This window comes from Corvus moneduloides, chromosome 2 (assembly GCF_009650955.1).
Source record: "Corvus moneduloides isolate bCorMon1 chromosome 2, bCorMon1.pri, whole genome shotgun sequence".
NCBI classification, from domain to species: domain Eukaryota; kingdom Metazoa; phylum Chordata; class Aves; order Passeriformes; family Corvidae; genus Corvus; species Corvus moneduloides.
In genome coordinates this window covers 56,328,758-56,340,362 of record NC_045477.1, presented here as the reverse complement: position 1 = coordinate 56,340,362, position 11,605 = coordinate 56,328,758, and the positions used below count along the sequence as shown (strand labels likewise).

The window sequence follows — 11,605 nt, the reverse complement described above, 5'->3', positions numbered from 1 at the left end:
ACTTCCTGCTGAGTGCTCCAACTCCACTCAGTTGTGCAGACACCGTTTCCCTTCTCCCCTCCTCTTCCTCAATCTCCAGTGAACTCAGTGTCATCCTTGTGTGGTTCCCACAGAACAGTAACCCACCTGTGTGTGCAGCAGAGAGTCTTCAAGTGCCTTGAGGAGCTGCAAGGAGAATTTAGGTGTCTGTGGACAAAGGCCAAGCCAAGGATGCAGTGAGGCTTCACTCTGTTAACATACCTGAAATCTTGTTTCTGTGGAGCTGAAGGATGGAAGTAACTTTGTGACTCTTTCTCCATTTGCTGTACTAATCATAGTAAAAAACTCAACTGCTTGATTCTGCTGGGATTTTCACTGGAGTCATTAATCTCAGTAGAAGTACCCAGCTACAGGCTGCCAGAAATAGGGATAAGCAGCAGTGGAACTGGGAGTGAAATTAGAGACATTTCAATGCAGAAGCAGAAAATGATGTAGCAGAAAGAGAACTGCAAGAGGGAATTCAGAGTTTTAGTGGAACTCACGGGCATTACAATGAAGAGAGAAAATCTGAAGGAGTTTTTGCAAATGATAATAAGCATTATTCAAACACAGAAAACAGGGAAATGGGTCACTTGCATGAAGACTGCCATTGGCTAAGTGTTAAAGCTTCACATACAGAGGAGAATGACTAGTATGGAACTCCACAGCAGTTTCAATGCCTATCATGGAACAGGTAGTCTGAACAACCACTCCATGATTTTGGGAGGAACAGGAAAGGAAAAGCTCTGTGGTACAGAAAGAAGAGAGAATTTTCTTTTCCTTTAAATTTATTTGCGATTGATGTCATTCCAGAAGATTTGTGCATGCTGGAGAACCCATGGCTGAAATTCAAAATAATCCAGACACTAGCAAGACGTCCAGCAAAATTAACAGCAACCTTTCACTTTCTCTCACCTGTTGCTGGCTGCTCATGGTGAGGAAAATGAACTCTGCACTGCAGAGTACAGAGTACAGCCAGTGCTTCTGCAAGGGGGCATGCAGGCATAGCAGATAAACACAGACATGTGTGACCTTCTGTGCTCTGGGCTTGGAGCTGGCTGGCAGAGAAGGAGCTGTGAGCTGCAGTTACATTGTCTTCCATACGACTGTAGTAGTAGTAGTAGTAGTAGTAGTAGTATCTCAAGTGCAGCACTGCTTCACTCTCTGGCTTCTAAGTGAGAGTCTGGGCTGTGCCAGGTGCAGGGAGGAACCACCATGGGTCAGTTCCTGCCTGAGCAGATATGCCTTTAAAGAACAGTAGTCCTGTGTCTTCCAAAGAAAAAGCGTTTGCTAACACTGAACTGCTCTAGGGATAACTTTAAAAATTTTCTTCCATTGTTTTAGAAATGGCTGCAAAGCTTTCCAGGATTAATTAATAGGAAGTGTCTCCAGACTGAAAGAGCTCCAAATGCATTCAGGATTTCTGGCCCAGACTCCCAGCCTCTGTGCCAGGCTCCAGAAGCAGAGGGATGTACTCTGCATTGCTAACGTGGCAGTAGCAGAGAGAGTTTGCATTCAGTGTGTCTTTCACAAAACGTGAATAATACAAGGAGTTAAGGGACTATAGGAATAGAAGTGGGCACGCTTGGAGAAATGAGAAGGTGCCAAGCTGGATGTGAACACATGGTGCAGCTGTGTCCTGCAGCCGCTAGAGTTGCTGGGGAGTGTGGGCATCGCTTCCTCGGGATGAGCCTTTGCTCATCTCCAGCTTGGTGTGGCTCTGCAGACGCACCTTAGAACAGCGAGCATCACGAACACAGCAGTACAGCACAGCTGAGGTCAGCAGCCTGGGTTCTGCCCTGGTTCTGGGCAGGATTCGCAGTTTGTGTGACTCCAGCTGCACCGAGGCGTGCTTGCAGAGCCGGGGGTGTCCCCGCCGTCCCTGTGCCCTATCCCGCAGCGCAGAAACCCTCCGGAGCTGTGTGCAACCAGCCCCCTCTAGTGGCGCTTATCCCGCGAAGGTGTTGGGATGCTCTGTTGAGACTGGGCTCGGTTTTTTTAAATTTTATACTACTTTATATAGCATGGTGTGACGAGACAGTGACATAGAATCACAGATTCACAGAGATTTAAGCTGTTTCACTCGCCTCCAGTCTCTCTAACCTTGCATATGGCACAAGTCACCTTCAGAAGTTTCTGTGGTGGAGTGAAATGGAAATTATGATCAAAGCTGCTGCTTGGGAATACACAGCTCTTTAGTTCAACACTAATGCTTCTCTCATCTCCTGTGTGAAAGCCTTCAAACCTCATTTGCCTTCTTCTTCATCCAGGTCACTCCCCAACTCCCCCACTTACACCTTCAAAAGCTAGTGCTAGAGGAGATCCATCCCCTGAAACTACACTTGAGCATTTTACTAGCAGTATTGACTGCAGTGTAACTTAAGGCATCTGACCCACATGCTGGACCATAGACATTATATTTTGCATGTGATGGCCTACATACAGAGCTCATGCTTACACAGTTCCTCAGACAGAAGATTGGCAAATATTAAAATTACAGCCAGTTTGTGCTGGGGACCTCAGTTTGATCTTCCCACTAGCACAGGGTTTTGAAATTGTCTACACTGGAGGCAGAGTTCTGATGAGGCTAGAAGGTTTTTCTTTTCTTGTTTTACCAGGAGATCACTAATATAATTCTGACTTTCACATCATGTTTAGATAGCGTGGAAATGACTTATTACTGTGTGATCAACACACAGCATTCTTGCTTCTCAGATGTGGCCTGATTTGAGACAAGATGTAATTTAGTCAAATTTAATATTGGCATTCCTTGATGGTTTTGCATTGGGCCCTGCACCTTTAAACATATACAGGCTGACAGAAGGAGAGGGGAAGGAAACTTTTTATTCCAAATCCTTTCTCAATTCATGGCTCTGGTCAGCTGGAGGGGAGGCATAAGGGTGCAGGTAATAAGAATGGTGTAGCAAGACCCCAAGAGCTCTTCCCTTTGCATGTAGAGGGTAAGGTAGCTGTGAGTGACAAACACCCATGCACTGATTTTGCACAGCCAGTGGGGAGAATTTGGGCCACAGTTAATAACTGCAGCATGTCCTCCTCCCCTGCTTTCAGAGGAAAAGTCAATGATTGAGTACTGTGTAGTGCATTCCTTGATTGTGTGGCTACACCCATGGCATTTTGTACCTGTAAAATACAGACAGGTTTCTAGGCCAACACACAGGGCGGGTCACTGGACAAGCTGGAGCACGTGGTGCGGTTTCCTGGTCCATTCTGGAGTGTGTCCTCCTCCCAGGAAACAACCATTTGCTGCAGCCCAATTGTGTGTTAGGCAAGCACAGGAAAGGGGGAGTGAAGTGGAGCTTACAACAGGAAAAACTGCAATCATCTGTGCTTAACAGCACCAGGCTGTTGCCCCATTGTGTTTACAAAACTCCCAACAGACTTGCTCCTGCTGTTCCAAACGTTTGCTTTTCACTCTTATCTGCTCCCTGAGCTCAGCACACTGGGCTGTTTCCGTCACCTCCAACAGCCCCGTCTCCTGTACCATCTATAGTGTCCTTTGGAGTCCAGCTGAGGAAGAATCTTCCAGCTCTCATGATGAGAGGAAAGCCAAGGTTTCTGTTTCATTGACTGACACTGGTGGGAAGGGAGGTGAACAGATACAAGCCACTGCTTTCCTCCTTCTTCCTGCCTGTGAACTGTGCCAAATCCCTTTGGAGGTCAAGGCACATCTTGCTGATCAAGACATGAAACACACACTTCTTCATTCCTTTCTTGCCCCTCATTTTGGCTTAGGGCAAAGTCCTTGGGCAGTGCACAGGGTACAAAATTTAAGTGATGTCTTATTTTTCAGTGTAGAGCTGCCTATGGCTGAGACGCCCAGGACCAGGCACAAGGATATACCTACTTGCAGGCACATAGCTGACCATTAAATACCAGACTGGCTACCTGGGGTTTCTATAAGAAACTTAAAACCCTCACACATAACTAGAAGCTCAAGCTAATGTATAAATTCCACTATTTCCTGCAGCTCCAGTGCATGAACTACCACACACAGGGTGATATGCCATGCCAGAGCCTCTTGCTCGAGTGGAGCCCTCAGCCCTCACTTTCTGCATGACCCTGGGACCTCCTTCTCACTCTGTGACTCACAGGTGTCAAATGCTGCAGCACTGCATGTCACAGTACAAACACAGGGGGTTGATCCCCCAACTTGCTTCACTCTGATGCCTGCTTAGCAGAGAGGAGGGAGGGGAAAACTGTTTTTGCAAAAATCAGGAAATTCCTAGGTCATCTCTTATTTCACTGGGGTAGAAGCAGAAATGATTCAGTGTCAGCAACTTCTATCTTGTTCTTCTTTCCTCTGGCTCAGGCAGAACTCTGAAGAGAAGCCCTGCATAGCCATAAGCCATCTTTTCTTTAGACAGGGTTTTGCACTCATCCTTGGTCAGACAGGACAAAATAGCAGCAAACAGTAAATACCAGCTGCCCTCTGCCCCTGTGTGAGCAGTGCTTGAAATTACCTGTAGCACAGCAGAGTCACTGGACAAGCAGGCAGGCAGGTTTTACGCCATCTGCTGTCAAATGTGGATGATAGGTCTTGAGAAATCTGCCCTTAGGCACCTGCCTGGTTTCAGTATTTATTTTCCTGGTAAGATCTGGTGCATGTAAAAAACTGACAACACCGATGGATGTATTGATTTGGCAAACAGCACCCTAAGGACAGTCGATACTATGGTACATGTGATCACAGCCCAGTTTTGAAGACAAAAGAAGTGTCATTTTTTCACGATGCGTGGTAAATGACATATGTAAACCTAGAGTCCTCATGACCTCCTGGATTATGAAGTCTGAGGATTTACAATCAGGTTTTTTTTTCTCTCAGAAAAAAGCACATGCTTGTGTTCTGTCGTCAACAGAAGGTGGGAAAAAAAACCTGTGAGCTCAGTCTTACAGCATTAGAAAGAGGTTTTTACCTCTAAGCTTGACTGGAATTCTGAATTCCTTGGACTGGGAAGTTATGTAAGTGGGCAAGGGTCATTGGGAAACAGAGTCATGGGTTAGTTGTTGACAGGTGTTTCAAGGTTCATTGGCAGGTCAAGTTGGAAGAAAGGATGTGGTGAAAATGTACCCAGGAGAGAGCGGTGGGGATTTCAGTCCTGAAGAAAGTGAAGACTCCTAGTAATAGTCAAAGGCTAATTCATGTGATATGTGCTGGAAAATCTGAGTTCTTCAGGTTGCTCCTCTGGAAGTGGAACACAGAGAGAGAGCAGGAAAGTACTTGGGCCTGAGATGAGTGCCCAGGAGAGACAGTGGCTGGAGGCCATAAGCTGCAGGGACCAAGGTGCATCTTCTTGTAAGGCAAGGTGAGAAAGAAGGATTGCTGCAGGCTCCAGACAACCACTGGTGGCAGATGCCAGAGGAAGAGGAAGGAAATTCTAGGGAGAAAAGGTGTGGCTGTGAAAGCTAGGAACCCCTGAAAGGTTAAGAGTGAACGATGTGTCTGCAGGAACCTGGAGAGAAAAGGATAGGGTACGATGGCTGGAGAGTTTCCCTGCGGAAAGGAGGTCTGGAAAGATGAAAATGTAAGGAAAATTGCTGGGAAAATATGAGAGTAATGTCATCATATTCCTTTGGTGAGCACTCAGCACAGTGCTGAGACAAGACTACCACGGAGACAGGCCCTGGATCCAGCATCAAAGGCCAGATCAGGATCCAGTAGATGGGGTGTTTGTGGATTTCCCTATCTCCTGGCAGGAGTAACTAGAAGATTGACTCAGGACAACTGCAGCCAGCACCTGCTGCAGTTGTCCACATTTGCTGTGTGAAAGGGGAAGCACATGTAGCCAGAACGCAATTTTGAAATAGGAAGTGCGTGGGATATGCTGGTAGCTATTTCTGCTTTCCCATCAGCCTGTCAGATGCAGAAATCCTGAGGATTTGGGTTAGGGGAATCCAGGCTGTCCAGCTCTGGCACTGGCCTTGTGCCTGACTGCTGGGACCTATGGAAGGAGCCCTACAGGGGACGCAGTGCTGTTCAATAAGGAGAGTGAACCACATGTCTTTGAAGGCACTTAGAGGGGAGGCTGGGCCAACCACATCTCTTTGTTGAGCAGACACTTGAGAGGGACAGCAGATGAGTGGTGCTGTTAACATGCTGACTAATACATTGATGAAATATAACCCAATTTTTCTTCACTACAGGGAAGAGCCAGGGCCTTTCAGTCTTCTCTGTGCATTTCATCCCTCCTGAGAAAGTCTGTCTCCATCACTGTTGTGTCTCTCAGGGTTAGAGATGCTCCTGTGCTCAGTCTGCTGGTCTACACCTGGAATGTGCTTCCATTTGTATCATCACCTTCCTCAGGGCTGTTTAAGCCTCAGCTTGACTGCATTTTGCTACCCGCACTTTTCTGTAATTACACATGATCTCATCCCATCATATCTACTACATATCCCATCTGCTGCAGTGACTTCTCAATCTTTTCTTACACTTCTAAGAAGCCCTGTGGCTCTGTTTCAGTCACAGGCCACAAATATTTTTTCTAGTGGGACACAGCACAACATGCTGGCCATGTTAGTGCTGTGCTGACACAGGAAGTGCTGTGCCAAAGTATTTTCCTGTGAGAAGAACATTGCAATTGCAGCTAGATGTTCCTACAGTCCAAGTCAGCTTTTAGGAAATCCTCTGTTACAGAAGCATGGATGTATCCTCTGTGCTAAGACATAAATTAATACTCACATTCTTTTGCCTCATCCTTGAAATATGTAGGAGGCCTAAAAACATACCTGAGGATTCCAGTAAAACCATTACAGCTTTTAGTTTCACCTTCTGAGAACTCAGGGAGGAGGAGCTTGATTCACAGTAACTCTTGGACAGAGATGAGAGCACAGTAAAATTGCTCCCAAGTGAGGCAAATAAATTCTCCTTTCCCACATCATGCTCCTTGATGCACAACAGCAGCATTTTGGCAGTCACTGACTTGCTTTGAAGTGACCACACCACCATATTACTTCTGATTTATGCAAGGCACTCTGAACCCTTTCTTCCAGAAAATGCTTCTTGGTGTTGTCTCCTAAGGCAGCAGGCAGCTCTTCCTAAGGAGCTGCCAGCACTTTTTCCTCTCTTCAGGCTTACAATACCTCAGTGGATTTCCTTCTTTTTTTGTTGTTTTTTTCTTCCCCAAACATCTTCCTTAGTATCACTTAGCTTATGGAATAGCAAAAGTATTTTATTATTTTATTTTGTTTTATCATAAAGACATTCATCTGGGCTGTAAAGAGGCAAGTGGTTTAAAAGGTGAATAAAACAAGCAGGCCTAGGAGAACAGGGGCTGGTAATATTGGGGATTTATCTCTGTTTCATTTTGCCTCTAGGGACGACTGGAAATGCCTTGACTTGAGCAGAGAAAGGAATCCAAGAGGATTCTTGCTGCTGCTGCTTGGGGAAGTAAAGCGAGTCAGATAATTTCAGGTAAGTGAGACAGGGGCAGTGGGAGCAGCTGTCAAAAAATCAGTCCAGCTCAACTCCTGCAACTGTCCAAACAGCTCCATAAGGATCCAGACACTGCACTGTTCACAGCATCAGCAACACAGTGCTGGGACAAGACAGGCACTTGAATAAAATTATGCTGCCAGCCAAGAGCTGGCATTGAAACATGCTCCATAAGCACTTTGCCCTGTTCCCTGGGCTCTCTTGAGTCCATCATTCAAGAAGACGTCACCATTTGCTAATCACATGCAATGCTGACAGGAAACTGGAATCAAGATGCTCTGACTAGGGCAATTCTTGGCCTGAGGAAAAGACCTTCAGGCAATGAAAAAATTTTCACTGGAAAGGACCATTGAAATAAGGCCTTCAGAAGACTGCATTTTTTCTTACTCAGTTCCTCCTTAATCCTGAATTCAGCACTTTTTATGGGATCCTGGCCATTGATGGGTGGAGTTATACAGACCTAAGTACTTGACATACTTGCTTACAGTCGCAACAACCTGAATTTGTGAGACCATACTACACCTGATAATTAGTGTCATTCTGTTGTTTACAGTAATAGCTGTATGATGCATCATGAAAAATCCTGGCTTTAATGCACTGCACAAAGCCTTAGCAAAGCACTTTCACCTCCAGAAAACTCACAGCTGAAACTAAGAAGGAAAATACAACAAATCAGTGTTAACAAATAACAATTGGAAAAGCATAATGTTGCTAACTGCAAGAGTGTGATGTTAGTGTTATATTCCTTTGAAACCTTGTGCCTATGGAAATTACTAATAATACTGTCTTTATGTGAATTCTGCCTCTGAAGTAAGGCAGGCAGGTAGCTAGGAACAGGTTTTTCTGCCTCCAAAGCCCCTGAGAGTGCTCCTCCAGTAGTGTCCTCAGCAGGGCTCCTGTTGTATCCACATGGCAACATAAAAAACCCCACAGTAAAGAATGAGCTTTAGTCATCATTGTTCAGGCAAACAGACAAGTGTGTTTGGTATGATCCTCCTCCAGACCCAACAGTCAAGAGCAGTATCCTCTCAAATGCAGAAAATAGTCACCTCTGTTACTCCTTCCAACTTGGGACCAACCTGCTGGCATCTCACAACTTAGTTCTTCCTACTTTAGCTTCAGCAGCAGAACATTTTAACCAGTTTTATTTGGACTATAGGCATGTTGATACTCTCAGGCCTTCCACTCTCCAGCTTTATACAGTCATTGAGGATCTGCTCTTGCTGCAATCTGTGTTGTGGTATGTAGCAATAACTACCGGCTGTACAGGCTCTATGGAGACCTGGACTGAACTGAGCAGATGTGAAGGATCAACACTTGATGCACAAAATGTGTTGTCCAATGCTCCCCCTCCTGTGCGCTGCTACTGCTTAGCAAGACTTGAACATTCATGAAAAGCACAGCCAGAAACCAGATCAGCTCTTTTAAATTAATGAATAGTGAAAAAGACATATTCAGCTGCCCTGCAGGTTATCCCACAGAAGGATCATTCACATCTCCTCCTTCATAAGCACAAAATCCCTGCAGCAAGGCCTTTCATGTGACTCAGTTAGTCGTGCACCCAACTCAAATGAGAATTTAGTCTTGCATAATATTAAATACAGTCAGCTGCATAAGCAGGCTTTTTCTCACCACATCTTATCCTGCACTGGTGATCTTGTGTAAGAGATGCTAATCTTGCTTCAGAGCAGTAAGTAGGTAAGCTGTTTCTGATCACATCAAAAATAGATTAGTGGAAGTGTTAGTGAGCTTAGTAGTACTGTGAACATTAATGTGGAGGTGGACTTACGCAGTCCCAGGTAACAGATCCTTTCCTTGCTAAACGGTAGAGCAAGCAGATGAGGAGAGGAAGAAAAAATGAACAAAATGAGACCAAAAAATTCAAAATACTAACAGCACCCCATTGGAGAGATCAGAATGTTGATATGTGCTTTCAGGTCCTGGGGTTTCTCTGTGCATTGGTACTCGACAACAGAAACAGAAAAATAGTTTTACAGGTTCAAGCAGCTGCTCCACCTTTCTGAAGGCAAGGCCTTCATTAGAAGTAACCAACCAGGCCAGGAAAGAAAGCTGCTTTCAATTTCCAGCACTTCACCTTCAGGCAAGGACTTGGTCTCCAAGTGTGAGGGTGGATTTAAACAGGAGCATCTCTCCTTGATCACTCACTGTCCCTCTGCCCATTTCGAAGCGCTCTAGAAAGATAACTTCTAGAGTGGAGTAGTTGGTGGAGGTGGTGGGATGTTGGCACTGGGTGACTGACTGCATGGTAGCCTCTGCATGAAGAGGCCACGACTGGCCCATGCCAGATGCAACTGCTGCCAGCCAGCGGCGATGGACACACCACAGAGCATGGCTGAGCACCTCAGCCAAGATGGTGATGCCTCTAAGAAAAGAAAGAGCATGAGAAACAGCGGCAAAAACACCAAGGTCAGTGAAAAAGGAGGAGGAAGAGGTGCTTTAGGCATCAGAGCACAGATTCTCCTGCAGTCCAAGGAAAGTACCCCACTGGAGCATATGAATATTTCCTGAAGGAACTACATGTTCCTGGAGAGCCTGTACAGGAGCAGGTTTATCCTGAAAGATTACAGCCCATGGGAAGGATTCACATTGGAGCAGAGGAAAGTGTGAGGAGGCAGGAGCAAAGAAAGGAGCAGTTATGGACTGACAGCAACCCAAATTCCCCATCTGCCTTGCACCGCTTGGGGCAGGCTGTAAGGTAGAAAAATTGGGAATGAAGAAGTAAAGTTCAGCCTGGAAAATGGGTGGGTGAGGTAAGGGAAAATTACTGGTTTGGTCTTTGCTTTTAACCACCCTACTCAATTTCTAACTTACAGTACATTTAATTTTCTCCAATTCAGGGTTTTTTTTCACCTAGTAGTTGGCAAGTGACCTCCCTGCTTGTATCTCAACCTGTGAGCTCTTCCACCTTATTTTCTCCCTCTGTCCTCTTGAGGAATGGGGTGAGAGAGCAGCTGGGTGAGCACCTAGCAGCAGGCCAAGTCAACCCACCACAAGCTGTTGCATAGATGTGTTTAAAGAAAAAATTCATTGGTTCACAATAAGCATTTGCCATAACAATTTCAGATTAGCATCTGCCTAAAACTTGCAGACAAGTCTTTTCCATTTATTGTAGAGCTTTTCAGAGAACGATTTTGTGCTTTACCACTTTTCCCCCAATTTCCAAAATTGAACGCAGGCAAGGACTTCCAACGCTCACTTACTATCTACACATTATCTGCAGAATTACAGAGATGAATCATTTTTACATGAAAAAATATAGTATTAAAAATCTTACATACAAGGACAAAACAGCAACAAAAGGCTTCCCAAAAAATTAACATCCAGTCTGTCACCAGTCAAGATGAAACTCCTTTAGGGTGAGTTTTCAATGAGGATAATAAAGTTAATGTTTGTTTTTTGTCTACTTTTTTTTTATTTTACCCCCCATAAAGGAGACATGCATTAAAAACACTAATGTCTAAAACAACATTATTTAACTCTTAGTCATGCACCTGAAGATTTGGCTCTGAGCATCTTCTGAAGTCAGCAGTCAGAGGAATCCAGTTTCACTGAGGCACCAGTGATGGAGTTTCTGAAAGCGTTCTCCGAGCTGAGATCCGCAGACATTTGGGGCAGCCTCCAGACCTGAAGCATGCTTTGTGAAAGCATGTTTTGCACTCTTTATACATACAGAGTAGCATTCAGAGAGAGAAAAAAAAAAAGCAGAATTTAAAAAAAATGAATCAACAGCTGTGTTCCTTGAATGATGTTCTATCACGTACATATCAGTACAAAAGTAAACAGAAGCAGTGCAAGGCCAGGACAACAACCACCACTGTGATAATTTACAATGAATGCTGGCAAGATCTGATAAAACAGTTCTCTCATGCGTAGACCCAAAAAATAGCCTCCCCCTGCAAGCATAACCATGGCCAGGCAAATCCCTGGTTTTGCTCTCTGAATTCACTGATACAAAACAGCTGCCACAGGCTGGTTTTCAAAGATACACATTGCCCATGGTTTCCAAATATACATGCTCTCAGTGAAGCTACTTCTCAATCTTTAAAATAAGTGTAAACAGTTTTATACACCAAAATTCCCCCAAGGAAGAAAGAAAAACATTCAGTCTGGAACATA

General features: G+C 44.9%; 1 protein-coding gene across 3 annotated transcripts in view; it reads right to left on the bottom strand.

Moving 5' to 3' along the window:
- Positions 1–486: 486 nt before the first annotated feature.
- Positions 487–11,605, bottom strand: part of RUBCNL (rubicon like autophagy enhancer) — a 33,462-nt gene continuing 22,343 nt past the window's right edge. For all 3 annotated transcript variants that reach the window (XM_032099769.1, XM_032099767.1, XM_032099768.1), the window contains one exon: positions 487–11,147. In XM_032099769.1, coding sequence (XP_031955660.1) covers positions 11,035–11,147 — 113 coding nt within the window. In that variant the 3' untranslated portion in view covers positions 487–11,034. The remainder of the gene's footprint in view (positions 11,148–11,605) is intronic.